This window comes from Schistocerca piceifrons, chromosome 1 (assembly GCF_021461385.2).
Source record: "Schistocerca piceifrons isolate TAMUIC-IGC-003096 chromosome 1, iqSchPice1.1, whole genome shotgun sequence".
Classification (NCBI taxonomy): Eukaryota; Metazoa; Arthropoda; class Insecta; order Orthoptera; family Acrididae; genus Schistocerca; species Schistocerca piceifrons.
Window position 1 is genome coordinate 221,534,974 of NC_060138.1, and position 21,261 is coordinate 221,556,234.

General features: G+C 44.8%; 1 protein-coding gene across 1 annotated transcript in view; it reads right to left on the reverse strand.

The window, feature by feature from the left end:
- Window positions 1-21,006, reverse strand: part of LOC124802810 (protein YABBY 3-like) — a 43,156-nt gene extending 22,150 nt beyond the window's left edge. The window contains exon 1 of the mRNA XM_047263853.1: window positions 20,857-21,006. Within this exon, the coding sequence (XP_047119809.1) occupies window positions 20,857-21,006 (150 nt within the window). The remainder of the gene's footprint in view (window positions 1-20,856) is intronic.
- Between the last annotated feature and the right edge of the window lie 255 nt (window positions 21,007-21,261).

A 21,261-nucleotide genomic window follows, 5' to 3' on the forward strand; every position in this document is an offset into this window, starting at 1 on the left:
CCGTTCGCAGTACCAGCACAGCAAGGCCGATTTGGTTAGTGTTACAAGGTCAGATCAGTCAATCAACCAGACTGTTGCCCCTGCAACTACTGAAAAGGCTGCTGCCCCTCTTTAGGAACCATACGTTTGTCTGGCCTCTCAGCAGATACCCCTCCGTTTTGGTTGCAACTATGGTACGGCTATCTGTATCGCTGAGGCACTCAAGCCTCCCCACCAACGGCAAGGTCCATGATTCAAGGGCGGGGGGGGGGGGGGGGGAATTTTTTACTACTGATGACTAATGCGTCACTTGCAGTCCCTATTCACTTTGATGTTCTTACAGTATTTTAAAAAAGTTTTTGATACTTCTCATTATGCTGTTTTTGCAACCTAAATTGCGTTTCCTACTGAAAATGTATAACGACTATTGCGCCGTGACCACAGAACCTCAGGATTTACATACATTTAATTCGACGTTAATAAATTTCGTTTCTTCAGCAACACTTTTCTTGTTGTTGCCAGTCTAAATTTTATACCCTCTCCACTTCAGAAATAACTAGTTATCATTCTGCTCAAATAGCAAAACTCATCTACTACTCTCAATGTTTCATTTAATAGCTAATTCCTTCACCATAGTCTGATTTAATTCGACTACACTCCTTCCTCGTCCAGGCAGCTCTCCACTGTACTGCCTATGCTGTTCCCTAAATACCCGTTCCTCAGCGAACACCGCTGCCCTGGAGCCCTGACATTGGTTCCTACAGAAGTGGCCAAAGACCATTAATAAGGATCGATGCTAAATAACAAGTTAGAAAGTTTGCTGGCGTACGGCACAAGAACAGCTGTGTCATCAGCGAATCTTATAACTAAACCCTTTCACACTGAATTTCAGTTCCACTCTTGATTCTCTATTTCACGTCCTTCAACGTTTCTCTGATGTACAGAATGAACAGAAAGGGCGAGAAGTGCGTCCCTGTCTTACTCTTTTTTCGACCCTAACATTTCTTCTTGGTCTATGAGTCTTCTAGTTCTCTCATGGTTCTTGTACATTTTGCATATAACTCTTCTTCCCGTACACTTATTCCTATTTTTCTCATAATTTATAAAATCTTTCAGCATTTTACATTGTCGAGCCTTTCCTCCAAGTTGGAAAATGCTATGAATGTATGTTGAAATTTCTTCAGTCTTGCTCCGATTTTCAACCGCAACCTCAGAATTGCCTGTCTCGGGCCTTTAACTTTCCTAAATCAAAACTAATCGTCGTCCAATAGATCCTCAGTTTGCTCTCTCATTCCTCTTATATTATTCTTGTCAGTAACTTGGATGCACAAGCTGTTAAGCTGATTGTGCGATAATTCTCGCACTTGTCGGGTCTTCAGACCTTCGGACTGGGTTGGATTCCGTTTTTTTCCGAAAATCTGATGGTATGTCGCTGGTCTCATACATTCTAGACATCAAAGTGAATAGTCGTTTGTTGTCGCTTCTCCCAATGATTTTAGAAATTACGATGGAGTGTTAGCTATCCCTTCTGTCTTATTTGATCTTAATTCGTCCAAAGTTCTTTTGAGTTCTGATTCTAGTACTAGATCCCCTATCTCTTCCCTGTCGACTCCTGCTTCTTCTTCTATACGTCATCAGACATGTCTTCCCCCTCGTAGAGGTCTTCATTTTACTCCTTTCACCTACCCGCTCTCTCCTCTGTATTTTACAGTGGGATTCCCATTGCACTCTTAATGTTATCTCCCTCGCTTTTAATTTGCATTGCTAATTCTGACGTCACCTTTCCATCACTATGACTCACTTTGTTGGCACCAACATCGTCCTCTCCGCTTCATCGCTAGAACTTCTGTTTACTTTATTCACCATTTCCACAATAGCACTGTCGGTCCCTTTACACTGGTCGTCGTGATCCAACCACATTTGCACTTAGTTTCGTATCCCTTTCCACACCCAGGAAGAAAAAATGTTCAGATGTGTGTGAATTCCTAATGGACCAAACCGCTGAGGTCATTGGTTCCTTGACATACACTACTTAAACAACCTTAAACTAACTTATGCTAAGAACAACACCCGCACCCATGCCCAAGAGAGGACTCGAACCTCCGGCGGGAGAGGCTACGCAGTCCGTGACATTGCGCCTCAAACCACGCGGCCACTCCGCAAGGCCACTCCGAGCGGCACACCCAGGAAGGGATTGCATGGTCTGAAATTAACGACGATTTACTGTACCAAGTGTAACCACGTAGTTCTCCACTAGAGTTGCGTCTGACATAATGTTCCGTAATTTTGGTACATTACATAAACGACGTAGTAAATCGTAGGATTACCGGTAGTATTGGTAGCATTAGCGGGGAAAGGAACTTAAATGAGCGTGTAAGAAAGAAACTGGGAGCGGCAGACAAATCTTTGATTTTTGTTTATCTATTTGTTTCTTTTGCGCATAATTAGAACTACACATCATTATTTTATGTCCTTATGTAACATAACTTGCATATTATAAATAATAAAAATTAGTTGATTGCATTGTATCTGCGCTTTTATGTAAGTAAAGAAATTACTTTTGAAGCAAGTATAGTTCACATGCACAAACATAAAAAAATCTGTGTAATTATTGTTGTTATTTAGTACTCAATAGAACGTTCTTCATCATGATCAAAGGCAGGTTTTTCCTGTCATTATCTGATAAATGTGAAAGTTGCTTATGGGTAACAGAAACATGATTTATATAACTTCGACGAGTTATTGTGGCGACGTTTGATGTACTTTTGTTTTGGATATTTTTCAATTTTACCTTCTTAGGATCTTGCGTTGTGAAACACTGTACGATAAATCTGCAATATTGTTTTTATTTTTGCTACGACATTGTCTGTTTCACGTCACAAATCACAATTTTCTAATAACACCTGAATGAAATACCTACAGTTTCAATTTTCGTAAAAAAATGCTGTCTATTTCTATGTAATAGATCGGAATAGAGCTACGTAGAACGAATATATTCCGTATGATGAGACTAGGTTTGTGGGGCGCTCAGCTGAGCGGTCACCAGCGCCCGTACAAATTTCAAAGTTTTACGCAGTCCAGTTTTCACGCAATCCAGTGTAGCCACTTAACGAATGATGATGATGATGATGATGATGATGATGAAATAATGAGGACAACACAAACGCTCAGTCCCTGGGCAGACAAAATATATTCCATAGGTTACCATGGCTTTATACAGGGTGAACATTACTAAAACAAACTGCAGAGACAGATTCCTGACTAAATGGGGCAAGAAATGTCGTATAAACATGCGTCCAGAAACGGACGGTGTGCGTGCAACGACAACAAATCGTCCCGAAACACAGTACAGAACTGCATGGTATCCACGTCGCAACAGAGGTTCAAACTGTTCTCCATGGAATGTGATGCACGTGTTCTCATACAGGACACACATAATGGTACTTTGGCCTACACTATGTCAGCGGGTCACTTGCTTGGAAACTGTACTAGGGCTCGTCTCAATATCCTGTAGGACCGAGTCTCCAGATCTGGTGCACGCACAGTCCGCCACTTCCCTGCACGTTTGTCTCTCTGAAAGAACCCAAATCACACAAACGCCCAAAAAGGGCTTGAAATGTTGCGTGATGTGGTCGGTGACCGTGAGGGTACTTGTGTGGGTATATCATTCCTGCCTCTGGACCGTTTCCATCTGCTTAGCCGTATACAGACACACCATCTCGGCTTGTTCCCGACATGACTACAGGAGCATTCTGCTGCTTACACGCTGAAAAGCAAACGTAATTGGTACACCTGCCTAATATTGTGTAGGGCCCACGCGATCACGCAGAAGTGCCGCAACACGATGTGGCATGGACTCGACTAATGTTTGAAGTAGTGCTGGAGGGAACTGACACCATAGATCCTGCAGGGCTGTCCATAAATCAGTAAGAGTACGAGGGGGTGGAGATCTCTTCTGAACAGCACGTTGCAACACGTCCCAGATATGCTCAATATTGTTCATGTCTTGGGAGTCTGGTGGACAGTGGGCGTGTTTAAACTCAGAAGAGTGTTCCTGGAGCCACTTTCTAGCAATTCTGGACGTATGGGATGTCGCATTGTGCTGCTGGAATTGCGCAAGTCCGTCGGAATGCACAATGGACATGAATGGATGCAGGTGATCAGACAGGATGATTACGTACGTGTCACCTATCAGAGACGTATCTAGACGTGCCAGGGGTCTCATATCACTCCAACTGCACACGCTCCACAAAATTACAGAGCCTCCACCAGCTTGAAGACCCCCTGTTGAGATAGAGGGTACATGTCCATCCGCTCGATACAATTTGAAACGAGACTCGTCCGACCAGGCAACATTTTTGCAGTCAGCGACGGTCCGATGTCGGTACTGACTGGCCCAGGCGAAGCGTAAAGTGTCGTGCAGTCATCAAGGATACGCAAGTGGGCCTTCGGCTCCGGAAGCCCGTATCGATGCTGTTTCGTTGAATGATTGGCATGTTGACACTTGTTGATGACCCAACATTGAAATCTGCCGCAATTTGCGGAAGGGTTGCACTTCTGTCACGTTGAACGATTCTCTTCAGTCGTCGTTGGTTTCGTTCTTGCAGGAACTTTTTCCGGCCGCAGCGATGTCGGAGATATGATGTCTCACCGGATTCCTGATATTCACAGCACACTCGTGAAAAGGTCGTACGGTACAATCCCCACTTCATGGCTACCTCGGAGTTGCTGTGTCCCATCGTTCAAGCGCCTACTATAACACCACATTCAAACTCACTTAAATACTGATAACCTGTCATTGATGTAACCGATCTAGCAACTGCGCCAGACATTTGTTCTCTTATATAGGCGTTGCCGACTGCAGCATCATATTCTGCTGTTTACATATCTCTGTATTTGAATAGCATGCTTATACCAGTTTCTTTGGCGCTTCAGTGTTGTACGCTGCGTCAATCACACAGCCTACAAGACAGAAGGAACACAAAGATCGTGGTCAGACGTACTTTCATTCGTCAGCGCCATCTATCTTGGCAACGATGCGTTTTAGGTTGCATATTCATAGAAGCCATTTTCCACCATTTCCAATCAGGTATCCGTCCTTGCAGAGTGCCTGTTTTGTTAATGTCCACTCTGTACAATTTCTCTCAGTTTTTAGACGGTTCACTATTTCCTGTTTTTAGGGGAATCTACACTCATGCTCATAAATTAAGGATAATTGCAGAATGTGGTGCCACACAAAGTGGCACTACACAAAACTGGCGCTAATAGCATAGGCATATAGGGAACATACACGACACAGATCTGTAAGTCCACGGTATTGGTGATAATTTGAGAAAACCGTCCCAAAACACATGCACTACAAAAGGCCACTGTTTCCTGCGCATGTACCCCGACATCAAAATGGGATATGATCACCCTCCACACGTACACAGGCCGCGCAACGGGTTGGTATACTCTGGATTAGGTGGTCGAGCAGCTGCTGGGGTATAGAGGCCCCATTCTTGCACAAGTGCGTGTCGAGGATCCTGAAGTGTCGCAGGGGTTCGAAGACGTGCAGCATCCCAGACATGCTCGATGGGGTTTAGGTCTGGAGAACAGGCAGGCCACTCCATTCGCCTCATGGCTTCTGTTTCAAGGTACTCCTTCAGGATGGAAGTTCGGGGAAGCCGTGCGTTATCATTCATCAGGAGGAAGGAGGGATCCACTGAACCGCCGGCCGGAGTGGCCGAGAGGCTCTAGGCGCTACAGTCTGGAACAGCGCGACCGCTACGGTCGCAGGTTCGAATCCTGCCTCGGGGATGGTTGTGTGTGATGTCCTTAGGTTAGTTAGGTTTAAGTTGTTCTATGTTCTAGGGGACTGATGACCTCAGCAGTTAAGTCCCATAGTGCTCAGAGCCATTTAAAACATTTGATCCACTGAACCCCTGAAAAGGTGGACAGAATGGTGCAAAATGACGTCCCGATACACCTGAACCTGTTACAGTTCCTCTGTCAAAGAGATGCAGGGGTATACGTGCACCAATCATAATCCCACCCCACACCATCAAACCACGACCTCCATGCAGGTCCCTTTCAAGGACATTAAGGGGTTGGTATCTGGTTCTTGGTTTACGCCAGATGAAAACCCGGCGAAAATCACTGTTCACTGCACTCGTCCGTGAACATAGCCTGGTACCACTATTCCAATGACCATGTACTGTGTTCTTGAGATCAGGCTTTACAGGCTCTTCTGTGACCAGGGGTCATTGGAATACACCTTGCAGGCCTCCGGGCGAATAAACCATGTCTGTTCAGTGGTCTGTAGACTGTGTGTCTGGAGACAACTGTTCCAGTGACTGTCGTAAGGTCCAGAGCAAGGCAACCTGCAGTACTCCGTGGTCGTCTGCGGGCACTGTTGGTGAGATATCGGTCTTCTTGTGGTGTTGTACACTGTGGACGTCCCATATTGTAGCGCCTGGACACGTTTCCTGCCTGCTGTAATCGTTGACAAAATCTTGAGATCACACTTTGTGGCACACGGAGGGCCCGTTCTACGACGTGCTGTGGTTGACCAGCCTCATAACGTCATCAATATATTTTCTTTGAGCCATTTTCAACATATAGTCGCCATTAGCACGTCTGAAAACGTCTGCACACTTACTCGCTGCACCAGACTCTGGCATGCACCAACACAAGTCTGCGTATGTGGACTGCTGCCAGCGCCACCGTGCAACGACCGCAGCTCAAATGCACCGCATGGTCATAGCCTGAGGTGATTTAAATCCGAAAACCGCCCATCAAGGCGTTGTTCCACCATGTATCAGCATTATCCTTAATTTATGAGCATGAGTGTAATAAGACACAGCTCACATACGCAGAGAAAGGGAATTGGGAGGTAGATCCCAATACGTAGTCAACACACGTGACGTGGGATGATAATGGCATTGAAAGAGAGGATCATACGCGTAAAGCTGAAATACTAAACACCTTTTTTCCAAAGCTGTTTCACAGAAGAAGACCGAACTGCAGTTTCTTCTCTAAATCCTCGCACGAACGTAGAAATGGCTGACATCAAAATAAGTGTACAAGGAATAAAAAAGCAACTGAAATCACCCAACGGAGGAAAGTCCACTGGACCTGACGGGATACCAGTTCGATTCTACACAGAGTACGCGAAGGAACTTGCCCCGCTTCTAACAGCCGTGTACCGCAAGTCTCTAGAGGAACGGAAGGTTCCGAATGATTGGAAAAGAGCACAGGTAGTTCCAGTTTTCAAGAAGGGTCGTCGAACAGATGCGCACAACTATAGGCCTATATCTCTGACATCGATCTGTTGTAGAATTTTAGAACATGTTTTTTGCTCGCGTATCATGTCATTTCTGGAAACCCATAATCTACTCTGTAGGAATCAACATGGATTCCGGAAACAGCGATCGAGTGAGACCCAACTCACTTTATTTGTTCATGAGACCCAGAAAATATTAGATACAGGCTTCCAGGTAGATGCCATTTTCCTTGGCTTCCGGAAGGCATTCGGTACTGTTCCGCACTGTCGCCTGATAAACAAAGTAAGAGCTTACTGAATATCAGACCAGCTGTGTGGCTGGATTGAAGAGTTTTTTAGCAAACAGAACACAGCATGTTGTTCTCAATGGAGAGACGTCCACAGACGTGAAAGTAACATCTGGCGCGCCACGTGGGAGTGTTATGAGACCATTGCTTTTCACAATATATATAAATGACCTAGTAGATAGTGTCGGAAGCTCCATGCGGCTTTTCGCGGATGATGCTGTAGTATACAGAGAAGTTGCAGCATTAGAAAATTGTAGCGAAATGCAGGAAGATCTGCAGCGGATAGGCACTTGATGCAGGGAGTGGCAACTGACCCTTAACATAGACAAATGTAATGTATTGCGAATACATAGAAAGAAGGATCGTTTATTGTATGATTAAATGATAGCGGAACAAACACTGGTAGCAGTTACTTCTGTAAAATATCTGGGAGTATGCGTACGGAACGATTTGAAGTGGAATGATTATATAAAATTAATTGTTGGTAAGGCGGGTGCCAGGTTGAGATTCATTGGGAGAGTCCTTTGAAAATGTAGTCCATCAACAAAGGAGGTGGCTTACAAAAGACTCGTTCTACGTATACTTGAGTATTGCTCATCAGTGTGGGATCCGTACCAGGTCGGGTTGACAGAGGAGATAGAGAAGATCCAAAGAAGAGCGGCTCGTTTCGTCACAGGGTTATTTGGTAAGCGCGATAGCGTTACGGAGATGTTTAGCAAACTCATGTGGCAGACTCTGCAAGAGAGGCGTTCTGCATCGCGATGTAGCTTGCTGTCCAGGTTTCGAGATGTTGCGTTTCTGGATCAGGTATCGAATATATTGCTTCGCCCTACTTACACCTCCCGAGGAGATCACGAATGTAAAATTGGAGAGATTCGAGCGCGCACGGAGGCAGTCCAGCAGTCGTTCTTCCCGCGAACCATACGCGACTGTAACAGAAAAGGGAGGTAATGACAGTGGCAAGTAAAGTGCCCTCCGCCACACACCGTTGGGTGGCTTTCGGAGTATAAATGTAGATGTAGATGTAAACGTACAGGTAAGGCGGGTACAGCCTAAAGTGACGAAAGCTACTAGGAAAACTGCGGTAGTCTGCGCTTAGTTATAATAGTCTACGATAGCCAGCGATAGTTTTGCAAATCTGTTCTGCACTTGCAGACGCTGCTATGAAATAACGAAATGTGTAGTGAACACAGTAAACAAGTGACTAACATAAAAAACTGTTTTATTTATATTTAGCTACCAATTGTAGTCTTTATGGAGGAAAAAATTAAGTGCCCTCGTTTTGAGCGAGGTCCGTGGAATCGCCCTGAGTAGCTTGGACTTCGTTCCCACGTGAATTTAACGTGCAGTACCTGCTACAGAGTGTGACGAAACGAAGAGACAGCAGGTCTTTCCCCCGCAGGCAGTGACTCTCTTGCTGCGACGCGCGCAGTTCCGCTGCCAATAAGCGCGGACGGGGCGGAGCGAGGCCGTACCATATTTCAGCAGCGAGCGGGCATCTCCGAGACTAACTGCCCAAGTTATTGTCGGTAAGGCTGCGGCGAGGTTCCTTCTTGTTTGTCAACAGCGTGATTTAGCGGGCGCCTCGGCCCGCCGGCTCTCGGCTCTGCGCCTGCCGCCACACGCCAGCAGCACGCCACGCCGCCAGACACCCGTCACTGTCACGCGACGCGACGCCCCGCCGACGCCGACGGCGGCGCCCTCCTAGTGACGCGGCTGCGGCGAGTCGCCGTGACACGGCGCGCTCCGCTGCAGCCGACAGCGGCAGCGGCAGCGCGGTCTCCAGCCGGCGACACGTGCGGAAATTACTCGTTACGGCGAGCGGCTCCGCTGGAAACGCGACTCGCGCCGTCAAAATTACCGCACGGAGCTCGAACGCCCCTGGCGTTTGAGTAAATATACAAAGTTCTTCTCACAAAATGTCAGCTACTTCTTTCCCTTAAAGGAAGTTTTCGAGGCCTATGTTACCAGCATTAACCACCGATCATTTCTGACCCTTATCTTTGGAACCAATGAAGACAACAGACTAAAACCTTTACAGGTATTATATGCAAACTTCTTATGTTGACTCAAACAGGACTAAGAAATGAAACGCGAAAGAAATTTTTTACATTAAATGTTTGTAAATGCAAACACGTAGCTTCAAGCCCATTGAAATCACTGCCGTGATTGTGCCTCAGTAGGTGTGGAAAGTCGTGATAAAGCAGTTCACAAGGTTTCATCTACCTTTCACACGTAGTTTTCCAGATATAGGAACAGTAGCGGGACGTTCTGGCCCAGCGGTTCTAGGCGCTTCAGTCTGGAACCGCGTGACCGCTACGTTCGCAGGTTCGAATCCTGCCTCGGGCGTGGATGTGTGTGATGTTCTTAGGTTAGTTAGGTTTTAAGTAGTCCTAAGTTCTAGGGGACTGATGACCTCATATGTTAGGTCCCATAGTGCTCAGAGCCATTTGAACCATTTTTTTAACAGTAACTGTAAAAAAATCGTTTTGAGTAAAGCGAATTTAAATGGAAACGGTAAACACACATACACTTATTTTTAAATGGAGTCTCGAAAGCATTCTTCCTCGTAGACAGGCTGCTCTCCCCCTCTTTCTCTAAAACCACCTTCGGGTTGACCATGCTTCTTTGGTGCAGAACTCGGCTGCGAGCTTTGACCTGGCAGTTCATAACTTGTCTGAAAGTTGCAGTTCCTTCACGGTATGTGGACCGTGTCGAGCAGTACTTTATCGTTGGTATTTCTTTGTGGTGGTGATCCCTGAACCAATGTTGGTTCTTCGAACAGATCTTATTTTCCACGGTGAATGTCTGGGGTCCAGCAAAAAAGAGAACTTTGATATACCTATATGGAAATAGGTGCATCTTACCTTTAATCGTATCTATAAAGAGGAAAATTTGATGTAACGTGACGTGGAATTGAAATACGGACGATAAACAGTTCAAATAGGAATTGAATAGGATATAATTTCCACACATGAACGGATTTGTACAAGACAGACTGCTGTCGAGAGCTGATCCAAAACAGTCGCCTTACTGAGAACAGCTAGAAAACACAACATACAGTCAAGTGACATGCCCTCTTTTCCATTCACTCAATCTACATAATGATGACTATTGCTACTTGAAGCAGTGTAGACGGAAAACTGTATAAAGTACGTGTATCCAACTTTATACGAATGATATTCAGGCTGCGCGTTGCAGGATTTGCACTGCTATGAGCGCTAGCGTCTTGACTTGCCGACAGGCGCCAGTACTGGTATGGCAAGGCTGGCCTGAAACACAAGTATCATTGTACATTCTACTAGCAGACAGTCGACATGAGTGTGAGCAAGGTCAGCAGGGTTTTACTCGTAAAAAAGTTTTATCAAAACAAGAGCAATAGTGCTGTTGCTCTTTGAAAGTAACGACGAATTAAAGGAATACAGAGAAGTCATCTCTCAGCACCGGGACCGAAGAACATGATTTCGAAGTTCAAGTTAGCTGGCGATTTGGCAATTGCTCCTGGGAGAAGCAGACTGCTAATTGCGTCAGAAATTGTTGAAGAAGTGACTGTTCCCACGGTTGAGAATGCTGGATGCAATGTGCGATCTTGAAGTCTGCACGAGCTGTGTCACGACAGCTGAACATTCCATGGTCCGGCGTTATTTCGGGCAGCAGTAGACCAGTCTGCAGCTTTCGTAATCTGGAACATAAACGTGGCATTCAATAGACAAATTTTACCCTCTCACGTCGAAATTAAAATGTGTTGTCTCAAGTGTTTTATTCATTACTCTTCTTCGGCTTGTCCTTAAGAACGTTTCCTCAAAGTTTCATTGTTCTACGATTACTCGATCATCATGAGGGCCCTCTCAAGTAGCGAAATTTTAATTTTAACCACCCACCACATCAGTCCGATTGTTGAGTCAGAATGAGGATAATTGCGCAGAGTTTTCAAAACATGGTTCAAATGGCTCTAGGCACTATGGGACTTAACATCTGAGGTCATCATACCCATAGACTTAGAACTACTTAAACCTAACTAACCTATGGACATCACACACATCCATGTCCGAGGCAGGATTCGAGCCTGCGACCGTAGCAGTAGCGCTGTTCAGGACGGAAACGCCTAGAACCGCTCGGCCACAGCGGCTGGCAGCGTTTTCAATAAGAAAGGAAAAAAAAGGAACGAGAAGAAAGATAAAAGGAAACTGCAACAAGACTGTAATTTTCCAGTCTCAAACTTTCATTCGTATGAAAGAAGTAGCCTCAGATACAGTTAAAGGCAAACTTTGTATTACATTTCTAAATCTTATTTCTGTGTTGCAATATCACTGCGCACAATAATTTCTAAACTTGTTAATAACAAATTTTATTAACAAGAAGTAAGAACAGAGGACAAAACATTAATCGTCTCCAGGAGACGTCACGCCAATAACGCGTCATATCGCCTACAACCATTCGCCAACGAACAGAGTCAGCAAGTTTCTTCAGGTATGCCAAATCCAGCAGAAGTCGCACAGTGATGATTAATTTCACCTGCTGTTCCAAAAGCTCCAGAAATTTCCCACAGGGTTAAGATCGGATGTTTTGGCGGCCCAGTCGAAATGCGTTATGGTGCGTGTTGTTGTACCTGGAACACATGCGAATATCCCTGTTGACATGGCTGTTGTCATTTTGCAAGCTGGGAGCGTCCACAGAATACTCATCACGAATACGTAGAATAAAGCACGACACTTGTTCTTCTAGAATGCTCGTTTCTAATCGCGGTAATCTGAAAGAAAGGACCCAACGAATGGTGAGAAACATACCACCAAAACATCCAGCCTTCACACAACTTTGAGTACCAGTGGTTTCTCCCGAAAACCACAATTTTATTCTTTTTGATTTGAAGTACCAGTGCCTTTTGCTTGAAACCACCAATGCTGTTCCAAGACAGACATATCTAGAGGTACGCTGAGATACTTCTACAAAAGGAGTGCATTGTAGCAGTCACTTATGACTTTGAAAGCAATAGTCCACGTGGAGTTTGTGCTATTTGATTGTAGGAGTTCGTAACATGCGATTTTTTTAATAGTAGCTACATTGAGGAGATTAAGTATATCTTTATTTATTGTAACCTAAATTTTAGTTTGTACTGCTACTTTTAAGAGTAGTTTCGCAATGAAATGACTGGGGCAATACGTAGTTTTGATACAAAATTTGTTATATTTTAGGTCCATTTTTGCTTGTTATTTAGTACTATAATTTGTTTCAGGCATATACAGCTACACGTCTACATGTACGTGCCTGCTCTTATGTTCACTCTTAAATACCACTTTCACATTATTTCTCTGCCGTTCCATTTGCTATTAGCGCGTGGCAGAAACGAACACTTAAAACTTCCCGTGTGATCTCTAACTTCCCTTATTTTATTACAGTGATCATTTCTCCCTATGTAGGTGGGTGTAAACGAAACAGTTTCGCATTGGGAGGAGGACGTTTGAGACTGATATTTCGTGAAAACATCTCGCCGAACCGAAAACGACTTCGTTTGAATTACTACCGCCCCAGCCAGCGTATAATCCGTCTGGCAACCTGTCCGCTATTTCGCGATAGTACAAAACAACCTGCCCTCCACTGAACTTTTTCGATGCTCTCCGTCAGTCCAGTCTAGTAAGGATCCCATACTGCACCGCAGTAGTCTAGCAGAGGACGGGCCCACGTAATGTCGGCAGTCTCTTTAGTAGACCGGTATCAACTTATAAGTCTTCTGCCAGTAGGAAGCTGCCTTTGGTTTCCCTTCCCCACATCACCATCTGTCTAATCGTTCCAATTTAAGTTGCTCGTAATCGTAATTTCAAGGTACTCAATCGATATGACAACATTTAGATTTGAGTCATTTCTCGTGTAATCGTAATTTAACGGATTCCTTTTAGTACTGATGAGGATGAGGCCACACTTCTGGTAATTGTTTAGGGTCAATTGCATTGTGAGTTCATTAAAGTATCGAAATATAAGATATTATCTTTAAAAAACGCCAAATTGCTTTATAATGTGTCACAAGGAATAATAGGTGTCTCAAAATTATATGTACTAGAGGTTTCAAAGCAAAACCATGTCCATAAAACAACTTAATTTTACTTTTTGCCAATTTCTTTTGTATTCGTTGCTTATTATGACAATAACGATTAGTTTTGTGAGAAATTTTAAACTTATATAATTTTTCACATTGTTGGGACTCAGAGGGTAAAGCACATCACTGGAGCTCTACAGCCCGATCCACGATTGATGGCGGTTTCGCATGTCGAGGCACGGATGGGGATTGCATTGTTGACGATTCCGAGCGACAGTTGTGGTGTGCGCACGCGCGTGCTTTTTTCCTCTTGAAGGAAATTATGTCTCCTGCATAGTTGTGGAGAATTTATCACATAACATCACAATCAGCGATGGAAACTTGCAACAAATGGAATATAAATTTACTGAACAATTAGCAACGATCACGTTTAATGCTCACATTAGCCACGGCATTCACAGCACAGCGCTTAGAACATACTTAACGCTCGTTGGCTGTCGGAGCATGTGTGACGTAGGTGCGCAGAACAAGCCTAAACTCGACCGCCGTCGTTCGTGACTTCAACTATAGTATACACTGATCAGCAAAAACGTTTGAACACTGCCCACCGTGGTGTTGGATGCCGCCTCGTGGCGTTAAGGTAGATTACGCGGTAACAGAAACATGTAACGGGGCAGACACAGACTGGGAACCACCCTAGCGAAGATTTGGAGCCGGCCGATGTGGCCGAGCTGCTCTAGGCGCTTCAGTCTGGAACCGTGCGACCGCTACGGTCGCAGGTTCGAATCCTGCCTCGGGCATGGATGTGTGTGATGTCCTTGGGTTAGTTAGGTTTAAGTAGTTCTAAGTTCTAGGAGACTGATGGCCTCAGATGTTAAGTCCCATAGTGCTCAGAGCCATTTGAACCATTTTGAAGATGTTACCTCCAAATGTGTAAATCCATTGAGATAAGGGACTCTGACATAGAGCAGTTTATTATTACGCAGAGCCTGTGAACATGTATCTCGAAAAATTTTCGAATGTTCACGTGCTACTGTCGTGAGCATCTACGGAAAAAGGGAGAAGGACAATGAAACTACCACTAGGTGCTAAAAGGTTGGACGTCCACGACTCTTCACAGAGCGCGGTGTTCGGAGGCTTGTCTGCTCTGTAAAGTAGGACAGATGGTGATCTGTTGCATCTCTGCCGAATGAGCACAATGCTGGTGCATGCGCAAGTGTTTCGGAGCACACCGTACATCATACATTATTGAAAATTGAGTTCTGCAGCAGTCCACCCCTGTGTTCACATGTTGGCCCAATGACATCGACATTTATGACTGCGGAGGGCATGGGACCAAACGGCTTCGACCGTCGATCAACGGAAACGTGTCGGCTCTTTGGGTGAATCATATTTTTGCTATAATAGGTCGCTGGTCGTCTCCACAAATGCCGTCATCGAGGTGAAGCGCGTCTCTAAACGTGCAGCACGCCACGGACACAGGTTGGTGGGAGCAGTTTTATACTGTGGGACACATTCTCCTTGCTTAGGATCTGTGGTAGTGATCGAAGACACGCTAACAGCTGCGAACTACCTGCATTCTTCCATGCTTGATATGTTCCCCAACGACGATGTCATTTTTCAGCGGTATAATTTTCCGTGTCTTTGAACGAAAACCGTGCTACAATGGTTTGAGGAGCATTATGGCGAACCCATGCTGACGCCTCTGCGACGAATTTGCCTGACGAAAATCCAATGGAACCATCCGGGTCGCTATGCCAATCAGCGGCCCGTTATTTACGCGAGTTACCTAACCTGTGAGTAGACATCTAATGTCACACACATCCACAAATCTACCAACAAACTGTCGGGTCCCTGATATGCAGAATCAGTGATGTATTTCGTTCCAAGGGCAAAAAAGCTATTCCGCAGGTGGTCATAATGGTTTGGCTCATCAGTGTATTCGGCGCCTTACATCATACGAAAAGAGGCAAAATCTCCACTCTCCAGACGACACTGCTTGCCTTCAATCAGCTACTATTAAGTTTCTGTTTCGTTTGGCCCAAAGAAACGTGTAGCTTAAGGTGCAAATTGTGGTGTCACCGCCAGACACCACACTTGCTAGGTGGTAGCCTTTAAATCGGCCGCGGTCCATTAGTATACGTCGGACCCACGTGTCGCCACTGTGAGTGATAGCAGACCGAGCGCCACCACACGGCAGGTCTAGAGAGACGTCCTGGCACTCGCCCCAGTTGTACAGCCGACGTTCATAGCAATGGTTCACTGACAAATACGCTCTCATTTGCCGAGACGATAGTTAGCATATCCTTCAGCTACATTTGCTACGACCTGGCAAGGCGCCGTATTCAATTGATAATTAATATTATGAAGCATGTATCATCAAGAGCGATGTACTACAATTGTGGATTAAAGTTAAGTATTATATCAACTACGTACTTTATTTGCAATTCTCAAGATATTGTCCTGTTCCAGACCTCACGCCAATCTGCGTGAGCTTAACGCGTGCCTTTCGGCTTCCTCTCGTGGTGACTTGGCTGTCTTGCTAAGTCACAACACAAATATTAATAATAGCCTTTTGGGACGTATCTGACTCAAAGCGTCCACTGCACGGAGCTTACTCTGTAATGTTTACTCGGAGCCTGTTGAGACAGACGTGTATTTACTCGACGCAGCAATTTCTGTCGATTTTGTGAACCGATTTTCATTTATTAGCCGTTTCGCTCGTCTCTGGTGCCCATCTATTAAGATCATTTAAGGACAACTGTTCCTAAAAATGTGTTACATGGCTGCGAGAGATACACCATACCTCCTAGACACTTTGATCAGTCTCCGTTGATACATCCGCAAATCTCGCAACAGTATTCGCAATGTAGTGTTAGGCACTGCCGAATGCGTAAGTTCATTTCTACCATCAAGTGGCATTTTAAAGGGGTAACTAATATTTTGTCTGGTGAGCTTACAGTGGTGCAATTATTTATTGAATCACCAAATATGACTTTATAATTTTGTCTTTGACGGCTGTTTGCTTCAGGTTATACCAGTCCACTGTTGTTAAATAGTCGGGTATATAGTGTTGCCGTTATTGTTTCATTTATTATCACATTTTTCGAACAGTATCTAACTTATTGTTGGTGTTCTTGTCATCTACAACAAAACAGTGTTCATAAAGTCATTTTGTATTGACACAGTGAAGTGAAAATATGCGAAGACCCATGAAATTAACTTCAAAGAAGTTGCTTGCTTAAGAGTCAGTTGGCCTCAGCACAAGAAAAATATCCTCTAAGGCAGGTTTTAATCAGGCTACAATTACGAGGTTACTGAAAAAATACATGGAGAAAGGAACTGTTGATCGTAAGAAAGGAAAAGTAGAAAAAAAGCGTCTACTGTCAAGCAACATATGTAAGTGGGAGGAATTTCTCTCATCAGTCGTCACCTTTCATCATTTGCGCTAAAGCGAGACTGGGAGGAAATTTGTGACGTCCTAGTAAGCAGCAGAAATGTCAGAAACAAACTGTCAGACGCTAGACTCGTTGCGCGTCGATCTGGAAAGAAGCGTTTGTTGACACAGTAACACAACAGCTGCTAAAATGGGCAAAAGCAGATATGCATGAACACCGGAGATGTGGGACAGAGTAATCTTTTCCGATGACTGTAAATTTAATCTGCATGTGTCCAACAGCAAACTGTTCGTGTGTCGCAGAGTAGGTGAAAATTTTTTCCCTTCGTATATAACGTAAATAATCAAACATCCTGCACGATGCATTTCTACCCATGGAGTAGATCGTCTGGACATCATAAATGGTTTAAGTCAAAGCACATATATATGTCAGCATGCTTGGAAAGAAGCTTATGAGCACAATAAGAGACTAGTATGTAAATCTCTCTAGTTGCATTTTCCAGGATGAATCTGCTACGTACGACAGAGATTTGAAGGTAAGTCCCGCGATCAGTGTTTGTATCATGCATGAAGCAGATGATGTTCCAATTTAATTGTTACGTATTTTTACATTTTTAATAAAAATGTTCCTGAGACAAAATGGAGTTCAAACGGAAGAATGGCCTGAAATAGCCCCAATGTCCTAGTGAGAAATGTTAGAAGGTTATGGGAAATGCTGTCGCAAAAAGGGGAAACTGTTGGAGCATCTGGCGCGAGTGTGGTTTCATGGGCTGAGAAGCACATTAAAAAATTACTTCTCTCAACGTCCACATGATTAGAGCGGCGATTAAGGCACGTGCAGGGGCCGACCAAGTGTTAAATGTCTACAGTGGAAACAGATGAGTAATGGATTCAGAAGAGGTGCAGATAACTGTGTATGTACAAAAAGTAACAGCTAACATTGTTGTGTCGCATAAGTAAAATACAGTGTCTCTTCTAAGATTAACACTTGTAGTTCACAATGAAAGGAAAACAGATCAGGTTACATATGCACTCCCATCTGGTTCCTTAAGAAAGTGATGTGTAAATAGCAACTCATTTTACAGAAGTAAATAAAGAGAATAAAATAATACTTGTTATCGTATAGAGTATATTTGCGCCCTATAGAAACAGAGGGAAATAAAACCAATTTCCCTTAGATATACAACGATTAAAACAAAACTATTCAGTTATAGAACGTGATACAGTAAATAATTCCACCACTGTATAATTCACACAGTGTTATCTTCGTTTAGGTGCCAGCTGACCTGTTTAGCATACCCTAAGATGCTATACATGCGGTCCCAGGTATCCAAGAAGGAATCGGAGCTCCCAATAAGATCACATGAATTAAGAGAAATAATGTTGTGCAATGAATAATGTCTTGTTAAAAGAAAATTGCTAGGGGTGGCTCAATTATAATGAAAGTATGGGTACCACACTTCTCACAGAGATATTAATGAAGGGATTCATCAAAAGTAGAAAAGGAAATTACTGGTTGCTACAAAAATTTGGTTTAGTGCCATAACACATGAAACAAAATGATTTAGCGACCAGATCAAGCACGTAAACATTTAATATGTGGACAAAAAATGGTTCAAATGGCTCTGAGCACTATGGGACTTAACATCTGTGGTCATCAGTCCCCTAGAACGTAGAACTACTTCAACCTAACTAACCTAAGGACATCACACACATCTATGCCCGAGGCAGGATTCGAACCTGCGACCGCAGCAGTCGCGCGGTTCCGGACTGAGCGCCTAGAACCGCTAGACCACCGAGGCCGTCAATAAGTGGACAAGAAATTGCGAGCATGAAGTATAGCCTTGGAACCGGTGGGTGGATAAATGAAAGGATAATATGAAACTATATGGTGGATATGATCATCGCGGTGAAAATGATTAGTGATTTGAAGAGAGAACCCCAGAAAAGGAAGACCGAACATCAATATTCTCGCTGCATCATATGACGCATTCATCCCTATTACGGTCGGAGGAAGGCAATGGCAAACTACCTCCGCTGGGACCTTGCCTGCTACAGCGGTGCGGGTCTCCCGCATCGTCCCCTACGCTCTGTCCAGGAGTATGGGACTTCATCATCATCATCATCATCATCATCATCATATGACGAGTGGAACTGGCTGACTTTTAATGTTAAATTTGCACCCTTAAATGCAGCGAATGTGGAAAACGATGGCAATAGCTGCTGGAAATTCTGCGTCGACCTCATAAACTGCTCATTGCTCCAAAACGGAGACATCTCATTCTACTCTTCGATGACCATGCAGAAAATGTTCCTGACTTTCCTCCATGAAACTAAGATATTTCTGCCAGCACTGGAATCCCACCAGCCGACTGCAGTTGACCTTACGGCTTCCGACCAATAGTTATTTTGTAAATAACAGTTTCCTACTCTGCCATATTTGGTCCTGGTTAATCAGTAATGGTGTGGTGTGCAGTGTCTGATTGCTGGCCTCACACTCTGAAAGTCTGTCTTTTATCTGACCTTAATATCTTATCCAGCATATAAGCCTTGCACAATGCAGTTTATATGGAATGCAGTTCGCCCTGTCCTACATTCCTACTGAACAGATTTGGGAGACTACCATTTCCCTGTTATTTACCTGCTTACAGTTGGCTTTCAGCACCAAACTATCTTACGACACCCCAGACCGCCTGAGTTAACTTCCTGTTGCGAGCAAACTAAAGAAAATCATCAAAGCTGCAGAAATAACAGGCCTTCCTCGCTGTATTAAAAGGAAGGAAGAAGAAGGAGTAATCAGCAGTGCAATCATTGGCAGCAGTCAATATTGTCTGCAGAATTGAATGTACTGACTATTGGGCTTGAATATTACATAGAAAAAACAGGTTAAGTAACATTTTGGCAAAAACTGCCATGTAACACTTTGAATAGTATAATGCCAATAATTTTTAAATTAGTTTAGTGGTCAAATGATGGTAGGGTAGGAGATTATTATATGAATGCGTGGTGTCTGTCGTTTTGGACATGTCTGAAAGGACAGATATGGTGCTTTCATAAAATTGATTTTCTCGATGGGCAATGAATCCACCACCTTCAGTGCAGATACACAATTATGTTCTACTTCTTGCGCGAATCTCAAAGTAGCGAGCATGGAGGAAATGGGCGGGGATTGCGGATAGGTGGCTCTAGGTGGGAGTGTTTGATGGGCTGAGAGGAGTGCCGTGATAGTCCAGGCAGTTGCGATAATCGGTGTATCTGAGCAACGCAGCAGTTAACCCTACTGCCTAGTAAGCTAGAGATCCCGTGTTCAAAAATGGTTCAAATTGCTCTGCGCACTATGGGACTTAACATCTGCGGTCATCAGTACCCTAGAACTTAGAACTACTTAAACCTAACTAGCCTAAGGACATCACACAACACCCAGTCATCACGAGGCAGAGAAAATCCCTGACCCCGCCGGGAGTCGAACCCGGGAACCCGGTCGCGGGAAGCGAGAACGCTACCGCACGACCACGAGCTGCGGACATCCCGTGTTCGAATCTCGGTCCGTCACACATTTTCACTCGCCGCTGCTGACTGCGCAAAAAGTCTCGATACATTTGACTTCAGTAGTTCCTTTCCTTTCCTCTCTTCCCCCTCCACCTTAAATTTACGTAGTAGGAGTTTATCATTTCGTTATTCTGCCTGTCAGTTACGAATCTGAGAGTGTTGCTGACTGTCTCAAAAGGGAGAGGAGTGTTCTTATATCTGAGGTAGCTGTAAAGAAGCAGGCCCGAGTCGAGTCAGAAGCGCTGCGACACACCAAGGCCGCAGCCGTGACGGTTTAGTAGCTTATTTGCAGGTTTATGTGGCCGGGCTGCGGTTTTTCCGCCGCGGCGAGTGGTAATTATTCAAGCGCGGCGGCGGTGGTGGAGGCGGCGGCGGCGTCGTCTGCGGCGGGTTCGGCTAACGACCGAGCCGCGAGCCGCGCAGCCGCCGGGACGGCAATAACTGGTCCGGGGGCAGTTTCGCTGCCAATAAGGCCGCCGGAGACGCGCGGCCTCGTCATATTTCAGCAGCTACAAGAATAACTGCCCAAGTTATTGTCGGCGATGGGCCCGGAGCCGGCGGCGGCGCCAGCGCCCTCCTCTTCCGCACGTCCGTCTTACATTTCCGACATTCTCGCTGCCGTGCAGCGCCGTTCCGCTCCTTTCATTTTTCCCCGCCCGTCCGCCGGCGGAAGAACTGCCGAACCGCGTGCCGCTTATATAACGGCGGTCACGCCGGCGCTCCTGATTCAAACGTGCATACACGGCCTTCACTA